This window comes from Argopecten irradians, chromosome 8 (assembly GCF_041381155.1).
Source record: "Argopecten irradians isolate NY chromosome 8, Ai_NY, whole genome shotgun sequence".
In the NCBI taxonomy this organism is placed as follows: domain Eukaryota; kingdom Metazoa; phylum Mollusca; class Bivalvia; order Pectinida; family Pectinidae; genus Argopecten; species Argopecten irradians.
In genome coordinates this window covers 41,842,243-41,865,832 of record NC_091141.1, presented here as the reverse complement: position 1 = coordinate 41,865,832, position 23,590 = coordinate 41,842,243, and the positions used below count along the sequence as shown (strand labels likewise).

Below are 23,590 nucleotides of genomic sequence, written 5' to 3'. Positions count from 1 at the left end.
CAAGAAAAACTATATACAAATGGTGGTTTGTAAAAAAAATTTTTTTTTTTGAAATTGCATCAAGCGTGAAAAACTGGTGATGAAAACATGTTGATGATGGACGTAGGCACCTTATATCATTGAGCTTTATGATGAAATTTCAAATAACTCAAACTTGCAAGAATAGTGAGGCCCAAAGGGCCTTAACGGTCATCTGACTACCTTGACAATAGTAAAATTAATTATATATGGTGTCACTTTGTCAGGATCATGTCAGGATCATTTTCAATTTCTTTCAACAAATTTTATTTCAAACAAGAGGCCCAAGGGCCTTTAAATATAGGAACTTAATTATACATAGTGTCATGGTTGTCATCTTCGATTTGGGATCAACCAGAGATGTAACAATACTTTGTCTGGACCATGTCAGGATCATTTCATAGAACTTGAGAATAAGTTCAAAATGTGTTTTCAAGATGGCGGCTGTGACGGCCATCTTGGATTTCGGATTGACCCGAAAAATAACAACACTTTGTCTGGACCATGTCAGGATCATTTCATGCAAGTTTCAGCGAAATTGCACCGGTAGAACTTGAGAAGAAGTTCAAAATGTGTTTTCAAGATGGAGACTGTGGCGGCCATCTTGGATTTCAGATCGACCCGAAAAATAACAACACTTTGTCGGGACCATGTCAGGATCATTTCATGCAAGTTTCAGCCAAATCGCACTGGTAGAACTTGAGAATAAGTTCAAAATGTGTTTTCAAGATGGCGGCTGTGGCGGCCATCTTGGATTTCGGATCGACCCGAAAAATAACAACACTTTGTCGGGACCATGTCAGGATCATTTCATGCAAGTTTCAGCGAAATCGCACTGGTAGAACTTGAGAAAGTTCAAAATGTGTTTTCAAGATGGCGCCTGTGGCGGCCATCTTGGATTTCGGATCGACCCGAATAATAACAACACTTTGTCGGGACCATGTCAGGATCATTTCATGCAAGTTTCAGCCAAATCGCACCGGTAGAACTTGAGAAGAAGTTTAAAATGTGTTTTCAAGATGGCGGCTGTGGCGGCCATCTTGGATTTCGGATCGACCGCGAAAAATAACAACACTTTGTCGGGACCATGTCAGGATCATTTCATGCAAGTTTCAGCCAAATCGCACCGGTAGAACTTGAGAAGAAGTTCAAAATGTGTTTTCAAGATGGCGGCTGTGGCGGCCATCTTGGATTTCGGGTCGACCCGAAAAATAACAACACTTTGTCGGGACCATGTCAGGATCATTTCATGCAAGTTTCAGCCAAATCGCACCGGTAGAACTTGAGAAGAAGTTCAAAATGTGTTTTCAAGATGGCGGCTGTGGCGGCCATCTTGGATTTCGGATCGACCCGAAAAATAACAACACTTTGTCGGGACCATGTCAGGATCATTTCATGCAAGTTTCAGCCAAATCGCACCGGTAGAACTTGAGAAGAAGTTCAAAATGTGTTTTTCAAGATGGCGCCTGTGGCGGCCATCTTGGATTTCGGGTCGACCCGAAAAATAACAACACTTTGTCGGGACCATGTCAGGATCATTTCATGCAAGTTTCAGCCAAATCGCACCGGTAGAACTTGAGAAGAAGTTCAAAATGTGTTTTCAAGATGGCGGCTGTGGCGGCCATCTTGGATTTCGGATCGACCCGAAAAATAACAACACTTTGTCGGGACCATGTCAGGATCATTTCATGCAAGTTTCAGCCAAATCGCACCGGTAGAACTTGAGAAGAAGTTCAAAATGTGTTTTTCCAAGATGGCTGCTGTTGGCGGCCATCTTGGATTTCGGATCGACCCGAAAAATAACAACACTTTGTCGGGACCATCTCAGGATCATTTCAGGTAAGTTTCAGCTCAATCCCACTGGTCAAACTTGAGAAGAAGTTCAAAATGTGAAAAGTTAACGCACGGCGGACGGCGCACGGCGCACGGCGGACGGCGCACGACGACTGAACAGACGTGACACCCAGCGCGGACGAGCCTGTTTAACACACCTGATTTGACTATAGGTCATCCTGACCCTTCGGGTCAGATGACCTAAAAATAGTGTTGTATTATTTTAATTATACCTGGATTAGAATGTTCTTATCTTATCTCCTTCAAAGATAATCTACCGTATACTGCATAGCCAGTTATTTTCGTAGGTCTAAATGTTTGCGATTTGGACCAAAAACTAGTAAAATTAAATTTGAATAAATCAAACTTTCGCAATTCTGCTTCAAGGGTATATATATTTCAACCAATTTTTAAAATTTTTAAAATCAAAATTTCGCAAATATGTCAATGACCCATGAAATCGCAAAAATAAATGAGTATATGATATCTGAATTGACTAGATACAGATTTGCAGTGTTAGTGTAGTGTACCTGCGGTGACGGAGCGCTTGCGTCGGTGCGAGACCTTGAGTTCGTTACTGTTTGTATCCCCATTGTTGTAGTAGTAACCCTGGCTATCTGAATTCGACTCGTCAATGCTGTTGACAATCACATTTGGTTCTTGATCCCCTGGCTTCACCGTCTACAAGTATAAAACAAAGTGTTAATGGATACATTTAGGCAAAATAATTCTAATATGATCAATTATTGTCTTGGAAATTGTCATTGAGATCTTGTTATTGTATCAGTTTACCATAATGCAAAGGCCTAATGGGCCCGAATCGCTCACCTGCTACGTACTAATGGGAATAATTCACGGACCATTTGAAACCTGATAACATTTGTGCAGAACTGTTGTTTCTATTGGTGATGGCATTCAATCAAAAGATGATATCCCACTCTCACGTCATTTCAGCAGGAAGATTACAAATAGTTACATTGCATCACCACTGGAGATACTAGTACCACACAAACGTTATCAGGTATCACGTGGTATGTGAATCAGTCTCATTATGGTACTAAAACCCTTAACAAGAGGGCCAAGAACCTTAACGGTCATCTGACTTCCTTGGCAAAATTCATATAGGAAATTAATTAGATATAGTGTCATGGTAGCTATCTTTGATTTGGGATCAACCAGAGATGTAGCAACACTTTGTCAAGATCATATCAGAATCATTTCAGGCAAGTTTCAGCCAAATTGGACTGGTATAACTTTAGAATATGCTTGACATGTGTTTTCAAGATGGTGGCTGTGGTGGCCATCTTGGAATTCAAATCGACCCAAAAATAACAACACTTGGTCGGGACCATGTCAGGATCTTTTCATGCAAATTTCAGCTAAATCGCACCAGTAGAACCTGAGAAGTAGTTCAAAATGTGATTTCAAGATGGCTGCTGTGGCCGCCATCTTAGATTTCAGATTGACCCGAAAAATAACAACACTTGATCACAACCACGTCAGGATCATTTCAAGCAAATTTCAGCTAAATCGCACTGATAGAACTTGAGCAGAAGTTCACAATGTGAAAAGTCAAAGCATGGCGCACATCGGAAGATGATGGACGAAAAGTGATGACTATAGGTCATCCCGACCCTTCATTTCAGATGACCTAAAAATGAAAAGATATTTGAAAGCCTATTACACTATCGATTCTCTATGATGTAGAAATAGTGTTTGAAATCTGGGGGTGGGGTTAGTGACAGTAAGTTGACCAATGTCCTTACCACTATAGTGTTTCCCTGGGGCAGGGCATTGCCCGTCTGTGAGGGGTGGGGCGTGGCACTGGGACTATGGGTGACAATGCGGTACGCAGGGTTAGTATTGTTCCTCTGTGTGTTGTTATCAACAGGTTCTGGAGCGACGTCTGTTGAGGATGATTGAGGGCTTTCCTCGCCTGAAAGAACAAAGATCAAATTCTAATCCATGGTAGGTCATGAAAAGCCAACCCCATTAGTTAAGTAGAAACAAAGGCCCAATGGGCCTGAATCGCTCACATGCTATCTGGTCAATTAGAATTTCGATGTATGCCCAAAGTAATATCAGGTCTCTTGGTTCTTGACAAGTGTTTAAAGGTTCTAACCCCTGCGACCAAAGGTCATTCATTTGAACAAACTCTCTAGGGCTCTTGGTTATTCACAAGAAGTTGTTTAAAGAATTTAGTCTATTTGACCCCTGTGACCTTGACCTTCGGGCCAGATGGCCTAAAACACCACTAAGATGTAAATAAATGTTAAGGTTTATAAAGGTAGATAGTAAAATAAAACAACGAAATCAGAACTTCTGCAAGTTACAAATGAAGATGACAAATCCCAACAATACAGTTTTTACTTTTTTTATGCTGAAATATAAGCACTATATAAAAATACAGATATACTGTATATATAAATATACTTATCACATAACTGGCCCATACACCTATGTCATAAATATCGTAAGACACATGTGTAATAACACTATTATGACATCACACATAGTTTTGACGTCATAAATATATATGATGTCGCATAATTGTTTACAGTGAAAGGAAAGTCCCATCCGAGCCCGATTTTCCGAGACAGATTTCTACTGTTTTATATAGAGATGAAATTTAAAGTTTTACTTATATTTCTATATAAAAGATATGTGATAAATAGAATCTTACACTCGTGACTATGTGATATGACATTGATCAAACTCGTTAGATTATTTGATATGCCACTTGCCTAAATGTTTATGACCTATCAAATTATTGAACTCCTTTGATAAATTTCACATCACATATCCACTCATACAAGATCCTCTATTTCTGCAAATGGAATTTTTGTGAATTAATGACATTTTTAAAACAATGATGTGTACAAGACTTACCTTCCCCATTGTTTCTGTTGCCCCAGGGTATATACGCTCCCCCTTCTGTGTCGTGTTGTGCCGCAGGTGGACAACAGATACGCATATCACAGGATGTGTTTAGGTCACACGGTGGATACGGCGGAACGATCATCAGTGGTGGTCGCGCTACAACAAAAAATTACAGGATACAGTGAAAAGATCTCGCTACAACACAAAAATACAGGATACAGTGGAAAGATCTCGCTACAACACAAAATTACAGAATAAAATGGAAATATCTTGCTACATTACAAAATTACAGGATAAAATGGAAAGATCTTGCTACATTACAAAATTACAGGATAAAATGGAAAGATCTTGCTACAACACAAAATTACAGAATAAAATGGAAATATCTTTCTACAACACAAAATTACAGGATAAAATGGAAAGATCTTGCTACAACACAAAATTACAGGATAAAATGGAAAGATCTCATTTCAACATAGAATTACAGGACACATTGGAATAATCAACTGTAGTCTAAGAAATTTTATTGCAAAAAGGAAAATAATTAAACATGTTAATTTAAGCCTTGTTATCTCAAACATTGCCGCACTGATCCAATATTCCAGTTACTGAAGGATCAAATTAACAAAGTTGGGAGTTTTTGGCATTTGACTACCAAAATGTTTAGGATCAGGCCCTGATTTCTCTAACTTATATGAAAAGTTACGACTTAAGTCTGTATTTGACTTAAGTTTGTTTTTGACTTAAGTTTGTATTTGACTTAAGTTTGTATTTGACTTAAGTTTGTATTTGACTTAAGTTTGTATTTGACTTAAGTTTGTATTTGACTTAAGTTTGTATTTGACTTAAGTTTGTATTTGACTTAAGTTTGTATTTGACTTAAGTTTGTATTTACGACTTAAGTCTGTATTTGACTTAAGTTTGTTTCGAGAAATCGGGGCCAGGTCTTCAAGATCAGCTGTATAATGGTGTTAGAATCAGCATAATTAACGGTGACTTACTGGAAGTAACTGTTAAATGTACAGTAGTAGAGGATGTCATGGACTCGGTCGTTACTGCTGGAACTGGCGTGGTGTTGAATATAAGCGGACCATGAGTAATATTTTTCCCATTGATTGGCCTATCAAATACATCAATTCAAACATATCAATTCATTAGATAAAATCATACAATAAGATATCAAATTTTCAAGAGAAAAGTTCATAACCTACACTTTCTTTTGTCTGTATCACACATTGAAAAGTGTTCAGTACAGCGTTACATGGAGATGGACAGTCAGGTGACACGAAGATTAACACCTTCGGCAGAAGAAGACTGCCGTACAATCGAAATACACGTTAAGTTAGAACTTTTGTCTGTGTTATCATGAAAAATTTTAAATCTATAGGAAGAAAATCAAAGTTTTTTTTAAAATCACAATTCAAACAAATTCAAATAAGACTTTTTTATCATTACATTCTGTGGAGGGAGTCTTTAATAATGGTGTAATATTCAATAAAGTGAAATAGGATCACCACATGATACATTCAATGTAGAGATTCTACAGGTGAACAAGTTTCTACAGGTAAACAAAATCTTCACAAATGACTTATCTTACAGGATCAGATAAAACTTTATATAATTTCCACCAGAACTAAGTACACACACTGACTTATCTTAAATAGTCTGTGCCAGTTTTTTTTCGATAATTCTATTCTATATCCAATACATGAACCATGTAACAATGTATGTTACAGAAAACGTAGAAAGCAGCAATACGTACTGTGACTGTCCTCCCGAGTTGGGCGTGGCTGACAGGATGTAGTTGTGGTTATTGGTGACCGTCCCTGTCTCCTTATTGCGCTCCATGATGTAGAGGATGGTGATGGCGATAAGACTGTAAAGTAGTATTAATCTTTAATGAGCTAGGAGTGTGAAATAGTATCAACCTTTAGTGAGCTAGGAGTGTGAAATATTATCAACCTTTAGTGAGCTAGGAGTGTGCAATATTATCAATCTATAGTGAGCTAGGAGTGTGAAATAGTATCAATCTTTAGTGAGCTAGGTTATAATCTGAAATATCTATCCTTTCAGTTTCAATACAGATCAATTTTTTTTAACATTTGGTTTCATTGAAGTGAAAGATGGTCTTTACAGTTTTATCTTATTATTTTGTATAAACAATCCATTTTTTGTTGGGATGCAATTAAATAACACGGGATGCAATTAAATAACAAAATGCATGATAAGCATTATGATAGTAAGCTTTCCATTCCACTTACCAGAAGGCCATGATGAGAATGAGCGTTATGATGGTGAGTTGTATGAACCGATTACTACACCAGCCATGGTTGTCTGTAGTGGCTGGCGCGGGCCCTTGGGACCCTGATGTGGGTTTATGTTCCTTGTAATGGACGGAGCGTGTCGAACGATGTTTATGATTTTGAGGTGGTTTCTTTGGCATTGAACTGAAACAACACAAACCATTGAAATTGAAGTAAGACAGAATATTTTCACCAAATTTTCTTTTACTACGATTTCTTAAATGATATCTTTTCTTTCTCTCAAAAACTCGAAAATAATTAGAGCTCTATTATTGTATATAAGTAACTACAATTTTGTTTTAAGAGTTTCAGTAGGAATGATGTAAAGTTTTACAGGAGACAACTTTTCAGGAACTCTCAGATATATCCTAAGACTAGTTACCTAGGTTTCTGTTTAAATTCATGTGATAATTTTTCTGTTTAAATTCATGTGATAATTTTTCTGTTTAAATTCATGTGATAATTTTTCTGTTTAAATTCATGTGATAATTTTTCTGTTTAAATTCATGTGATAATTTTTCTGTTTAAATTCATGTGATAATTTTTCTGTTTAAATTCATGTGATAATTTTTCTGTTTAAATCATGTGATAATTTTTCTGTTTAAATTCATGTGATAATTTTTCTGTTTAAATTCATGTGATAATTTTTCTGTTTAAATTCATGTGATAATTTTTCTGTTTAAATTCATGTGATAATTTTTCTGTTTAAATTCATGTGATAATTTTTCTGTTTAAATTCATGTGACAATTTTTCTGTTTAAATTCATGTGACAATTTTTCTGTTTAAATTCATGTGATAATTTTTCTGTTTAAATTCATGTGATAATTTTTCTGTTTAAATTCATGTGATAATTTTTCTGTTTAAATTCATGTGATAATTTTTCTGTTTAAATTCATGTGATAATTTTTCTGTTTAAATTCATGTGATAATTTTTCTGTTTAAATTCATGTGATAATTTTTCTGTTTAAATTCATGTGATAATTTGTGTCAATCCATTGCATTGACGTAGAGAATCAGGGGTTTTCCCGATCATAATCATGAAAACATTGTATAAAACTTTCTACGGGTAAAGGCTACAGATCACAGAAACATTCTTATAATGTAAATCATAAAAAATATATTTGTAATAAACAGGTTTTACCGTACATACCTGATCGTACTGACGCTAGAACTGGACTTAGAACTGACCGTTGATTTGATGCTATCAAATCGTTTCAGTTTCGATAACTTTGTGTTCATTTTCTCAAGTTCATCGATTCTGACCTCAAGATTATCAGTTAATTTACAAAGTTCTTTCACAGCTCCTACATTTTCCATAAATATCCGCTCCTGCAAATAGACAATGTAACGAGGATCATTATTATGGTAAAAACTTGAAACATGAAAGTGAAATCAATACAAAAAGCTATGGTGACCCCCCACCCCCCCCCCCCCCCCCCCACCCCCCACACACCAAAAAAAAAAAAATAAAACACTAGAACTGTCACCAGAGTGGTCGATACCCCCCGCTGCACAAATTAAGTAATAACTCCATTAATAGGGGACATTGCAGAACCCTACATAGATTACTCAACTGAGTTACTCCCCTTTATGTCAGGATTCTGTGCACCAAATTCTATCATAAACTGTTAAGTAGTTAAGGAGGAGTTTGCCGGGAAAAAATTGTGTCTACAAAAAGACAAGACAGACAGACAGACAACCCGATTCCATTATACCCCCTTCCCTCTTAACTTTGTTGTGAGGGGCTATAAGAAACAATAAGGTTTAATTGCTATAAGATTTGAAGTAATACTGCAAATATAGAAAAGTTACCTTATTTACGACGAGAAGGTTGCGTATTTTCTGACCTCCGGGGAGGAGGACATCACCTGTTTCCATGACAGCATCAGGAAGGACTTCGCGGACTTCCTGTGCTATAACCCCGGTATCATTTCTCTTGTCCTCGGGCAGACCAGCGCTCTCCGCGAAGTCTGGACTATACTTATACTGGTAAATCTTCATTTGGGCCACTTTCTTTAACTGATCCTTCGAGTCAACCTAAACAGAAATAGTACCATCATTAAGTTAAAATACAGAAATAGTACCATCATTAAGTTGAAATACAGAAACAGTACCATCATTAAGTTGAAATACAGAAATAGTACCATCATTAAGTTGAAATACAGAAACAGTACCATCATTAAGTTAATACAGAAATAGTAACATGATTAAGTTGAAATACAGAAATAGTAACATGATTAAGTTGAAATACAGAAACAGTAACATGATGAATTTGAAATACTATTCGATAAATGATACATTTCTCTGTCAGTTGTTATGATATTTTTTGGTTATAAAAAAATCTGTTTTTAATTTTTCAGACAATTAGGCACATGTGTTACCTTAATTAAATCCAAAATTCATTATCACTATGATTATTTTGTGTGCGAAATTCTTCACAAACCAGTATGTATACCATCACATAATCTTCTCTCTCTTCTGTCACAGAGTTATCTCCCTTGCGATGCTAGTGACATACCTCTTTAAGATCTTCCTTAGCTCGAATATCAGATGGCTGGAGGATTCGACCGGTCAGTTTTATATTGCCATTAACGGTCAGCGCTTCATCTAAATGGTCAGTATTAATTCCGACCCTACCCTCGTGATAAACCCCATTGGGAGTTTGTGCCTTCTGCCACAAAACATCAACGTCACTGTCGAACTGGCCAGGATTGGAAGCCTGTGATGAAATAATGAAACAGAAGGTTACACACAAGAGTAGACGCTGGTGGCTACCTTACTTTACAAACTTGTAGAGTTTCAGTATGACATATTCGGACAAAGGAATGGTCTCTATCTAATCTAACATAATACTGTGAACTTCACGTAAGTAGGAATAACCAGTAGTGGAATGAACGAAAATTTGTACCTTGACTTAATGCATCTATAAATTTAATTTTTTTACAGTAAATATTTCCTGTATTTATATATAACAACATAATTGAATTATGTATTATCATTGGAGGAATAAAGTAGTATGATTCAGTGATACTGCACTACAGACAATATATAGGTCTGTCTCAGCCTCTCAAAACAAACTCAAAATCTCCATACACGCTTAATTCCTACATTCAGGGGAGACAATTGTATTAAGTCAATTGACATACTCGAATACACAGTAACTTCTCAAAACAAACTCAAAATCACTTTAGACCCTTCCTACATACAAGGGAGACAATTGTATTCAAGTCTTACAAAGTTTTGGAATATTACTTTTCATTTCAGAGATCACTAAATTTACGTGATCAAAAATCTTACCCGGACAATCAGCCGCTCTGAAGCACTTCCAGATACCATGTAGTTGTTTTCTCCACTATGAGCGCAAAGAGACACGGCGAGCTGGAAGTAGCGCTGGTCAGGGTTGGGCCGACCCTTCTTTCTCATGTTGTTAGATGTTGTCTCGCTAAAGTGGAGTCGACCAACCGTGACTTTGTTGGTCTGATCTGGAAGCAGGTCAACCTTGACTGGGTGGAACATTTTTTTGGTGCGATCGGACTGTGACTGTTCAATTTTTATAAGTTGGTTTGGAGACTCAAGCTGTAAAAAAAAAATTCATAGATCCATACACTTCAAAAATATGAAAGAAAAAAAATTCATAGATCAATAAACTTTAAAACCACGAAAGAAATAAAATTCAAAGAACAGTTCACTTCAAAACCATGAAAGAAATAAAATTCATAGATCTGTACACTTCAAAAACACAAAAGAAATGAAATTGATAGATCTGTACATTTCAAAAACATGAAAGAAATGAAATTAATAGATCTGTATACTTCCAAAACATAAAAGAAATGAAATTATTAGATATGTATATTTCAAAGTGCTGTCTTCCATCCACCCTCACCTTTACCCCATGAAAGTGTAGCCAAAATCCGTCAATTTTCTTTACACCTTCCGACGTCCGTACATATTTCGGTTCTGTGTTTACTCCAATATGAACTGTGACCTGGAAGTGATTCTTTTTCTGACAAACAAAGGCGTCGTCTGATACAGAGAAGTTGAAACCTTTGTCGGAGTCGACTCTATACTGAGGGGGCGGCCTGTCAAAAATACACCAATCAGACATCATAGAATATTAAATCTATACCTGATTCAGTACATACATTTCTGATACATGAAAACCCACAAAATCTTTTCCCTAAATTTAAACAATTCCTTTAAGATTACATTCTCTTCTATCTTCTCTCTCTCTAAATGAAATGGTCCGATTTGTAAAAGCCCGACGGATATTAAATTAAATAAGATGGAATTTGAGCTCTTCTATTTCAGACATCAGAACAGTCATATTTCTATTTAAATTTTTACACTTTTGTAGTAGCTGGTTGCTACCTAATTTTCAATCTTCGCCTAATGTATAACATACAATGTTCGTTGTGTAGAAATTCAAATGTATTCATGGTTACTGTGAAACCACAAAGAGAGAAATAACAAATTCTGTTTTTATATTATTGTAACTATTGATCAGTCTACTAATCACAAATATTTCTAACCACAAAATTATATCAAAGCTCTAAACCAAAAAAAAAAGTACCCACAAATATGTCATGTTATAAGGTATGTTTGAACTTTGCCATGGATACTTCCAATAAATACACTGAGCTGTTGCCATGGATACTTCCGATAAATACACTGAGCTGTTGCCATGGATACTTTGATAAATACACTGAGCTGTTGCCATGGATACTTTCGATAAATACACTGAGCTGTTGCATAAATACACTGAGCTGTTGCCATGGATACTTTCGATAAATACACTGAGCTGTTGCCATGGATACTTACAGGTCTTTGAGGTTAGCGTCAGTGAGGACGTTCCACTTCTGTACCTGGTACGGCTGCCATTTGATCACTTGGTACTGGCTGTCTAAGTAACCGTTGCTGGCCTCAGGGTCGTAACAATTGCTGTACTGGTCTTCATCAAAGTCCACCATGTACGGGGGAAACGCTGATCCTGAAACTGTGAGTTATATCTCCCTTCAATTTCATTCTTTTACAATATCTTAACAATAGTAGAATGTGAGTTATCTCCCTTAAATTTCATTCTTTTACAATAATTTAATAATAGTAGAAAGAGTGTGAGTTATCTCCCTTAAATTTCATTCTTTTACAATAATTTAATAATAGTAGAAAGAGTGTGAGTTATCTCCCTTCAATTTCATTCCTTCACAATATTTTAACAAAGGGAAGGAGAGTTCCCAGTCAAGCTCCCAACCCTTAAACTTTTACCTTGACAGCTATGCATATCACAGTTATCTGCCCCTTTCCGACATGTATTGATCGTTACGTCATGTGTTTGTGAGCTTAACCTCATATTATTCATTATTTTTACTACAAATTAGTGATGTCATCATGGATACCTAACAACAAGGGCAGATAACTCTGTAATATCAAACCAGAAACAATCATTACTGCCTGTCCTGTTTTCATTGTTTCTTACCATTAGGCTCCTGTTTGATGTTCATCGACCCATTGTTTCTATTCGTATTGAAGAGAGCGCTCGTTAAACTTGCACCAGAATTTTCGGGGTACTTCCTCTTCTTAGCCGAAGCATTGCCGTGCATGTTTGGACTGAAACATTCACAAAATATTGTTAATCCCTCATGGTTGGGATGTGACACTAGGACATATATGTCAAACCTGCCTTAGCGACCACCTTTGTATAATGACCACCTGGCTTTTTCCTGTGTCTCTTGGGTGGTCGTTATAGACAGCTTTACCTGGACATCCTATTAATTCCTATATCAGGGCCTGATTTAGAGGAAAGGTTCCAGAGAAAAACCACCAACCTACAGTCGGTACCTTGGCAAAGACCCGGACTCACACTTGTGACCTCCAGAGGTCCAGTATTAGAGGATCAGACACTTTAAATACTCGGTCATGGATAAGTCTCTGAAAACTCTATACTAAACAGTCTCAAAAATGGATCCAGCCACTTACTATTGTTTTAAAACAATGAAATATGAAACATGTTCAGAAAGTGTTTACATTTTATACCTAGTTGACATTTAAAGTTAGTTTTCAAAACAAAACATGACAAGAGATAGCTTTTGGGTATTTAAAACATAATTTATAAAAATATATACACTGTACAAGTAGCTACATGAAACAAAGATTACATTTTACAGGGTTTTTTCAGTGTTTATTCAGTTGAGTCCATTACACATGAGGCTGATAAAAGGAGAAGACGATGTTACGGGGACTTATCCAATGGTGACAGCCCTCGAGCTGTAATTGGTGGAAGACCATACTATACGCTATATGCTTTCATACAGATTCCTATCTTAATGGGCTGCATTTCAAAATGTAGCTAAATTCTGACATCCTGAATACATTTATTTCCATTACAAACAAAAAGAATCAATCACTTATATGCTTCAACCAAAATTGTCAATAACATAGCAAGCTAAACTGTGGAGAGAAGTTTTCAACACCCTGTCTATAAAGGCCTTAATCAAAAACTTAAAATCAACGCTCATAACACCTTAGTACAGCCAGATGTTGAATTTACTTTTTCTATCGATGTTGAATTAACTTTTTCAATCAGATTCCCTTTCTAAATTATATGAACACATGTCTTGCAGATTGATTAATGTCTTTCATATGTAAATTAACAAGATATCAGAATAAAACAAGTAATTTAACAGCTTGTACATGGCGTAGCAAACTAATGAACTATATCAAGCTGAAATCAAGGCCAACTGAAGTGACTATTGTTTCTATTGGTGATGGAATGATTTCAAAAGATGACATCCCGCACTAAAGTCATTTGAGCAGAGAGATTACAAAGAGTGACATTCCATCACCAATGAAAATTCTAGTCACAAGCGTTATCAGGCATCACATGGTACATAATTTTGTCCCATTGCCATACATGGTCATGCCAGATTTTCACTTAATGAGGAAATCATTTTTGATTTACATATAAGGCCAAAAAAAAAATTTTTTTTTACCCCCGACCCTAATTTTTTTCCCACTTTTCTACAAAAAAAATATATTAAAAAGTCGGGATTTCGATGTCAGACTCCGGTTCTGCCATTATTTTATAGTGAAAGATGCAATTTTTTTTTTTTTAAATCCTCCCGACCTACCGACCTTATTTTTTTTGCCAATGTAACCCTGAACAGACATATTTTTTGTTTGGCCTTACTTTTCATTTCATAGATCAAACTTTTGTGACTGAAAGAAAAATGCTCCAACAAAATCATGAAATACCATCGCTGTAAAAATGCCAGACTAAATATAGTAAGATATGAAAAGCCTTTGGCTAATTGCAAAGCATACTAACCTCATATTAGGAGGGGAGAGAACTTGTGGGTTGTTCATCTGTGAAGAGGTAGGTAGGGGTAGAGGCGTGGCGCAGGAGACGGTGGACGGAGGGACAGGGGGTGGTACGTGGGATACAGGGAGGAGATGGTTCAGGGATGGCGGCTCATTATACCCTGTAGACGGCATCTTTGGTGGCATCCCCGGTGGCATCCCTGGTGGGCGGTGGTGTGGCGGGCCGTACATATGTTGGTTCATCGTGCTGGCCGGGTTTACAATACCAAACTTGCTTTCTGTAATGACACCAAAATATAACCAATACATTCTAAACTTAAATAAACAAAGATTTAGTGATGGTACATAGTTTATCATAAATAAATGTTCCTTACAATGTCAAAAGTTTGGAGGGGGGAAAAAAAAAAAAAGGTGTTTTTTTTTACAGTAAATTGTCGGCCTACACACTGTAATATGTGTAGGGTGACAATTTACTTATTTTTTTTTCATTTGCTTTCATTGTATTTACGAATAAGAAATGTCTTTTAATATAGTAATTGAGGAATGAAACAATTTTTAAAAAAAAATACAAATTTTTTGAACCATGAATATTTTCATCCATGAAATGATTTGAAAGCTCTAAACCACGGAAGCTATTACCCACAATTAATTCGCGTTACACATTATTCATAAGAGGAATGGACATCACCCAATAATATATCAGCCTTCTGAAAAAGTCCCGGTATATTCCAATGTTTGTAGCCCAGCCATTAAGGTAACACAGTACTGACATCATCTGATCACTCATGGTGCTTGTTTAACGATAATCAATAATGTTACTGCACAGTTTCTTATAGGATCCAAACATCGATTCAACATCGCAAATCTTTTTCTTTAAGTTAAACTTCAAAAAGATGTAACACTTATAACCCCAAATTTCCAGAGCAAGTTTTTATGTTAAATACAGAATTGATAAACTCTTTCACACAACTGAAATATTCCAGCTTACCGAGAGCCATCTTGGTTTGTTGTTGTCACTATTTTATGTCTAAGATTACATGCTTATGTCATCTGTAGGAGTCGCTATATTTATGCAAATTGTAAAATTTATAAAAGATTTTAAAAATATTTCACAATATTCAACAAAACTATTTTCTTTGGCTATGATACAAAAAGGAAATGTTTATATCCAATAAAAAGAAAAAAAACAAGTGTTCAGCCGTACAGAACATTGTATGTGCAGATTTCCTACACTTTTGTCAGTTGAAAAGTTTTTGTTTTTATTTTTTAACATTCAAAAATCTTATTCATGGTGGATAAAAAGAGCTTTATAATTCATTATTTTCTAAAAACAGATTCAATAATTGTTTTATAATACAAGTTCAAAGTAGAGGTAGTCATTTTTTTTGCAATGTTTGGATTCAACCAATCAAAACTAAATCAAAGCCAAAGGATTTCAATCTCCTCACAGAACTGCTGATTAATGAATTCACAAAAAAATAATATTTTGACTAAATTAAAAAATCAAAATAAAGATAAAAACCAAAAAAATATTTCTGTAAAAACAATTGATATTATCATAACATTACCATTAATTTTATAATTACTTTGACTATTAATTTCATATTTATATGGGCCATTAATCTTATGATTACTTCAACAATTAATTTCATATTAAAATTTCATGTGGCGTACATTTTATACTCACAAATTTAGAACAGTTTTTGATAGGTTATTCACCACAAAAAGTTACCATTATTTTGAGAATTAAAATACTTATAATGCATAGGTTTTAATTTTACAGGCAAATATAGCTCAAAATGAATTTCAGCAACACTACAATAACTCATAATATTTACTACGTCAACACAGTGCAATGAAATTAATACACATGATCCGAACCCTGGAGTTGTGGTCTACAATTTCACTGCACATTTATAAAATGATTTGTAATTGTAAAGTGACTTACCGCAGATATTGTTCATCTTAACATACGTAAAGTATAAAACCAAGAACTTCTACCGTGAAAACATTCTCCTTTGTATTTTACTTATGTGTAGAGGGCATGATACATGTTTGTCTATGTCTTTGAATGATTTTCACAACTTAATTCATCAAACCTAATGTTTTTTAGTAGATTACTGAAGAAATATTAACATGTCAAAATTTTCACCCAAGCACGGCACATTAATTAATTTTATAATAACATTAATCATCAGTTTTATAATTATATTATAAATTTTCATTGAGAACGAAGGTACAAAACAAGCAGAAAATATGAAAACTAATTAAAATGATTGCCAAGTTTACTTTATTTTCATATTGTTTTCTTCCATAGCGAGTCTGTTTGTTGAGGTTGTTCATTATTTTATTATGTTACAAAACCTGAATACCTTCTGACATTAACTAAATATGAGTATGCCTAACTAACTAAATATGAGTATGCCTCGTCACTAACTAAATATGAGTATGCCTAACTAACTAAATATGAGTATGCCTAACTAACTAAATATGAGTATGCCTAAACTAAATATGAGTATGCCTAACTAACTAAATATGAGTATGCCTCGTCACTAACTAAATATGAGTATGCCTAACTAACTAAATATGAGTATGCCTCGTCACTAACTAAATATGAGTATACCTCACTAACTAAATATGAGTATGCCTACCTAACTAAATATGACTACGTATGTGAAGAAAATTTCAATGATAGAACTTTGTAAAATATTTACTACAGAATTGTTCATGGTTACGAACACGTTTTAAGTTTTATTTTGTTAATTGTTCATGGTAACGGACACACTAGTTTTATTTTGGTAATTGTTCATGGTTACAAACACGCCAATTTTATTTTGTTGTCTATAGCAATCCTTATTTTAAATAACCTACACACCTGTTTTTCAAAGCAATAAATATTCTACCATTCTGAAATTTTCTATAATTTGGACATAAAATTATTTACTGGATTAGACTGAGATAACACTTTCTGATAATTATACTTATCTGACCATTAGTCTAGCCTACCTATATAATCCCGTAAAGGTAGGAATTCCAGGCGGTTTGGAGATGAAGCACTATAATACATTGGAGTTTCCACGTTTGACGCTTCCAAAATATCCTACGAGATTCACAATACTTCTCAATAAGCACTCGATGTAACTCAAAAATAACATTATATCATTCCGGGATAGAGAGCAATTTTCTTCTCCAATCAAATCTAAAACACTCGATAACTGTTGTTATGAAATCATGATCAACAAGTTTAAATTTTCCATAATTGATCTTCTCCAGATTATGATTCAAAGAATTTTAATTCCTCGTTGTAATTATGAAATGCAATCATATGATCTGTGACGGGAGGATTTTCCACATCTTCTTCGTTATATCCCATTAGCGTTTGAATTTGTTGATAATCCTTCTACATAATTAATGGCATCACATGACTATGATCAGACTCTATCTCATTATGTGATGTTCTTCCTGCATGTTTTTCAGAGTTCAATATATGTATCAGGAAATACGAGTGTATCTACATGATGTTTCATTCAGCTCCATCGTAGTAATCCAAACGCCATGAGTCACATTTTTTCAAATAACAGATTGAATAAAAAAAAAAAAACCCTCATGAATGCAACATTTTTAAGACTGTAAAAATGTCTATATTAGATTTGTGAATCTGGTGTGACTAGAATAGCCAGGCAAATGTTTGACACGTTGAAAAGTAAGCATTTTGTGTGGCCGTCTCTATTGTCCAGTTCACACCTTGGCTATTATGTTAACAAGTTTTTCACAAATTAAAATCCAATTTACTTAAATCTAAGTAAACTTCATATATCTTAATTCTGTTCCCGCACAAGGACCTACAACAATAGCCCAATAACAAGCATTGAACTGCGGTGACATCTCCTAGCGGACCACTTCACACGACAACTCAAACAAAAACCCAATGCTATTTTTACAGTTTTAATTTGATATTAAATGACTATACTAGCCAGCCAATCCAAGCAAAACTCAATAGCATGGTTTTCTATGACAAAAAAGTTTTCAAATTAAGGAGGTTTTTTTATCAATTCCTTTCATGAACATGTCGCATCAATTTCACTTAATAGTCATGACTTTTTAATGTGCTTTATTTCAAGCAGAAAAAAATACATTTTACTTAAAAATTTCAAAATTTCACAAAGCAGATAATTTCTAACGTTTTAAAAAAGCAAATTATCAAAAAAACTGCTAACTTAAAAAACAAATCACAATGAAGTGTGAATAAAAGAACAAATTTTCAACAAAAACCTCAATATAGTCTCCACTGCTGTGTAATCTATTCACAGATATGAAAAAAAATATGTCTAACGACTGTCATTTTTTTTTGCCTTATCAAAAACCTGCAAAAGCGTGACTCCTAGTGTAGTAAAAGGATTCATATGATTTTGAACAAATAAAATTCACTGTCAAATTGATAAAATATCGCTAAAATAGGACAGTTTTATGTCAGATTCAAGATTGTTGTATGGTAGGTCTCCTGGTAGAAGCTGGTGGCTAGCTCATGGTGTAATTTTCTAGACAACACACCTGCAGCAAAAGGGACATAACTACAAACTATATACTGAATGAAAATTTACATGACCATGAACCACATTTTATCCTGATACCGTAATAATTATAGAGAAAACATTTCCATTAAATACATACCTTTGAGAAGAGAATTCGGTTTGCATTTAAAGTGCTTATGCATTTCATCAATAAAATATACAAGTTTTCCAGTCAACAAAATAGACCGCTGCATTCTCACATTTCATTTTCAATCAATAATTTTTTTTGTAATTCATAATATTTGTTTTTCAATCATTAACATTCAGTCGATCTATACTTAATATTTTACAAGGTATAGTATGTTCAATGGCTACAGCCAAAATAAAAGTACACATCCAAATTATTCATGTTACAAGCTGTCCCGCTTTCTGAACTTCCAAAATAGCTGGAAATCAGTTTGATTGTAACAACATTGAATGTTTCTGCTCAGACATTTACGGTATGATCTGGCGATGAAATCTGAAACTATTACTTGTAAAACAAGGTTATGTAAACATCTGGGGACAACTGTGTTAGGCACTGCGTACACCCAGAACGTGAAACAAAATTTAAATAGTTACTTTAAGAATAACAATCCTAGAAATCCAGTCTTAAAACATGATTTTTGAGTGATTGATTCTTTGGCTTGGTAGCTAGTTTTCTATCAAATGGATACTAGAAAGTTTGAGTACAGCCCATCAAATAGAAACTAGACAGTGTGAATGCAGCCCATCAAATACACACTAGCTCATTTGAATACAGCCCATCAAATAGAAACTAGACAGTTTGAATACAGTCCACCAAATGGATACTAGACAGTTTGAATACAGCCCATCAAATACACACTAGACAATTTAAATACGGCCCATCAAATAGACACTTGACAGTTTGAATACAGCCCATCAAATAGAAACTAGAAAGTTTGAATACAGCTCATCAAATTGGTACTAGACAGTTTGAATACAGCCCATCAAATAGAAACTAGAAAGTTTGAATACAGCCCATCAAATTGGTACTAGAAAGTTTGAATACAGCCCATCAATTTTGTACTAGAAGGTTTGAATGCAGCCCATCAAATAGACTAGAAATTTGAATACAGCTCAATTGAATACAGCCCATCAAATAGAAACTAGAATTTGAATACAACCCATCAAAATAGAAACTAGAAGTTTGAATACAGCCCATCAAATGGATACTAGAAAGTTTGAATACAGCCCATCAAATGGATACTAGAAAGTTTGAATACAGCCCATCAAATTGAAACTAGATAGTTTGAATACAGCCCATCAAATTGGTACTAGAAAGTTTGAATACAGTACATCAATTTTGTACTAGAAGGTTTGAATGCAGCCCATCAAATAGAAACTAGCTCATTTGAATACAGCCCATCAAATAGATCCTAGACAGTTTGAATACAGCCCATCAAATAGAAACTAGAAAGTTTGAATACAGCCCATCAAATAGAAACTAGAAAGTTTGAATACAGCCCATCAAATACACATTAGAAAGTTTGAATACAGCCCATCAAATACACACTAGAACATTTGAATACAGCCCATCAAATACACACAAGAACGTTTGAATACAGCCCCATCAAATAGAAACTAGCTCATTTGAATACAGCCCATCAAATACACATTAGAAAGTTTGAATACAGCCCATCAAATACACACTAGAACATTTGAATACAGCCCATCAAATACACACTAGAACGTTTGAATACAGCCCATCAAATACACACTAGAACGTTTGAATACAGCCCATCAAATACACACCAGAACGTTTGAATACAGCCCATCAATTAGACAATAGCTCATTTGAAGACAGCCCATCAAATGAATACTAGAAAGTTTAAATACAGCCCATCAAATAGAAACTAGAACCTTTGATTAAAGCCCCTCAAATAGACACTAGAAAGTTTGAGTTCAGACCATTTTAGTTTGGGTTATTAAACTGAAACAATACAGACTAAAACCAAACACATTTGATGTATATTTAGTACAATCTATACGTTCTGACTCATTCTGGACCGAAAGGACAATATGATTTTCATGGAATAGATATCTTGTAGATCAGCCTACCTTACATGTGTTAAGTTAGAACCAGCTCATGAGAGATTACTTTAATGAGCCTATAATGGTTGAACTTGACTCAGAGCAGAAAAACACAGACCTACTGTCGGGTAGACACCGACTTTTTTTTTCTCCACGCAGATTTATGAGACAAATAGAATATGGTTGTAAGAAGTGTGACAGAGTAGGGACACAGTTTGGATCCTCCCCCCGTACACTAGCATGTAGCACCAGGTGTAGAGACTGGGAAGGGGCCACGACTCTGTACCTGGTACGCACCGTCACAGAAACCTAATACGGCTCGCTGACGGCTATTGTGTGAATACTATAGGCACATTGCTGTTCCAACATTGTCACGCTTTTGTTGGCCTGTTCTAAAGCGCTTTTGTACCAGTCTGCTATACCAATCTGATAAAACGATTTTCTCCAAACTATTTCTCTGTATGTAAATTTGTGCAATATTTTAACTGTAGATCAAGAAAAAAAGTAGCATAAGTACTTTTTGTATCTATATATAATTCTGCACCGATTCTCTGGGTTCAAAAACGAAATAAATCATTTGCAGGCAAATGGCAGTGTAAAATACGGCTAGTGACCGGTCATTATGCATGTCAACAAAGCCTTTAAGATTTCCAATCTATATCATATCATTTCTTAATCACTGTAATTAATTAGCGGAGGGTCTCGGGACATGTGACTACCTTCGATGATACGCTGTCATACCTAATTAGTCACACTGAATTTGGCGAATTAATTAACGACACTACTCGTAAATTTCCCTAAACTTGGATTAGGAGAGATGTCGCTGCATTGTATACTGATTTTATAATATTCTTAACGATGCTTATACAGGTAATTAAGTCGTTAAAATTCAACAGGTCTGTATCTTACCTGTTAACCATCGTTAACATAATTGTAAAATCTTATCAATTAGTTCAGAACAAAAGTATAAATTGAATTCTGTCTGATGGTTTCCCAGTTAGGATTCCCAAACATGTTTTGTTATGGTTAGTACCGGTAATAAAGAAATAATTAAGACTTTGGCAGATATTGTAGATATTCTGTTCTTTAGCATACCCTAAAGAGACTTAATATTCTCATGAAATTATGAACTCTTAGACTAATCTATTCGTCACTTTAAAAGAGAACTAAAGGTTTTTGTATGGGTAGGTTCAGCTTAGTTTGGATCAAGAATATATTGGGTGTTGCATGAAAGTGGAGAAAGCCAAAGGTCCAGGGGAAAAACCACAGACTTAATATATACCCAGTACCTGCCACATGTCAGCCACACAAACATGAGCAGGATGCTGTTTCAATTTAATTTGTTTAAGAATGGAATTCTTGAAACTCACAATTTCTTTTTAATAAATCGATCATAACCTTTTTTTCACAAAAATTATTCAAATAATTTTGTAGTTTCTAAGTTTTACAATATTTATATCCATCCATCTGATGTACTTTACTAATGCCAGAGTTCATATCTGTGTCAAAATAGTATACTACAAATTTTGTATTATAATACATTTTGTACAGGCTATTTTCTCTACTCACATAAATATCAGAAAAAGTCGCAATAATGATTCAAATGATGGTGTTAAGTAACACAATTTTACTTGTTATATATATATAACAAAAATCCGACTTCTTAATCGCTGATAATGACAGCTTTAAAATTGTACAAAAAATCCCTTCAACAAACATACGACTTGTGCTCCGTCACTGGTCCGATTACACACGTCTTTTCACCGACTCCAGTCAACTGTATTTGTCAAATTAGCCTTGCTCAATTTTTCACACATCAAATTAATCGACCGTAAATTTCTATTGAGCTTTCGTAATTCATTTGCCATTTTTTTCAAATAAATTTTGATATTTTTTTAACAATTTCACAAGCGTTTCACCAATTAGATGCAAAAGTTAGCTTTATGAAAGCTTGAGATTAAGTATGTGTTACCAACCGCAAGATCTTTTAGCCAAGTGCTTCCAAACTTACAGTTATCAGCTATCAGTACATCAATGAAATATTTCTTCATTTTTCTTTATCTTTCTTCATATTATTGATCTCTTTGACCTTTTTAAAGACGCTCGCTCCACTGCTGACAAATGGTATTTTTTCACTATCAAAAACAGGAGCAGATGATTTAGTATTTTTCTTCAGTTACAAAAGTTATTTACTTAACACCATTACCACGATTGAAAAGTTTGAGCTTCTAATTTTACTTCAAGTTAAAAATATGAAAAACAATTAATTGCATCCCGAAAAAATTCTGTGTCACTATATCCTATATGGAATGAAGTACTGATTGTGCATGCACCAAAGGCGAAATAAATTATTTTATATTATATTTTGTGTTTATTAGACATATATACATGATCGAACACCAATTATTGTTCAACTGATGGATATCATTTATGCTTTGTCGGCGGTGGTGCATCTTTAAATAATAACAATTTAAATCATTTTCATTCACTTTTGTTTATTGTATTATTTATTAATCAATTAACAGCGCATTTTTACAAGCTGTAGATTTCAAGTCATAGATCTTTTGAAAAATATCTTGCCTAAGATAGACCAAATATTTTCAGCTTTACAATACTGGATTATACTTGGAGAAATC

The 23,590-nt window shown here is 34.7% G+C and overlaps 1 protein-coding gene across 5 annotated transcripts in view; it reads right to left on the bottom strand.

Annotated features, from left to right (window-relative positions):
* Window positions 1–23,590, bottom strand: part of LOC138330399 (myelin regulatory factor-like) — a 107,887-nt gene that overhangs the window by 5,629 nt on the left and 78,668 nt on the right. For 3 of the 5 annotated variants that reach the window (XM_069277990.1, XM_069277991.1, XM_069277995.1), the window contains 14 exons: window positions 14,357–14,627; window positions 12,509–12,639; window positions 11,854–12,028; window positions 10,919–11,114; window positions 10,333–10,611; window positions 9,554–9,754; window positions 8,848–9,072; window positions 8,186–8,364; window positions 6,993–7,178; window positions 6,494–6,607; window positions 5,733–5,851; window positions 4,741–4,887; window positions 3,618–3,787; window positions 2,382–2,532 (listed from right to left, as the gene is read on the bottom strand). In XM_069277990.1, coding sequence (XP_069134091.1) covers window positions 2,382–2,532; window positions 3,618–3,787; window positions 4,741–4,887; window positions 5,733–5,851; window positions 6,494–6,607; window positions 6,993–7,178; window positions 8,186–8,364; window positions 8,848–9,072; window positions 9,554–9,754; window positions 10,333–10,611; window positions 10,919–11,114; window positions 11,854–12,028; window positions 12,509–12,639; window positions 14,357–14,627 — 2,544 coding nt within the window. Of the gene's footprint in view, window positions 1–2,381; window positions 2,533–3,617; window positions 3,788–4,740; window positions 4,888–5,732; window positions 5,852–6,493; window positions 6,608–6,992; window positions 7,179–8,185; window positions 8,365–8,847; window positions 9,073–9,553; window positions 9,755–10,332; window positions 10,612–10,918; window positions 11,115–11,853; window positions 12,029–12,508; window positions 12,640–14,356; window positions 14,628–17,355; window positions 17,491–23,590 lie in introns of those variants that run through there. The other 2 variants (XM_069277993.1, XM_069277992.1) reach the window with 2 other exon arrangements.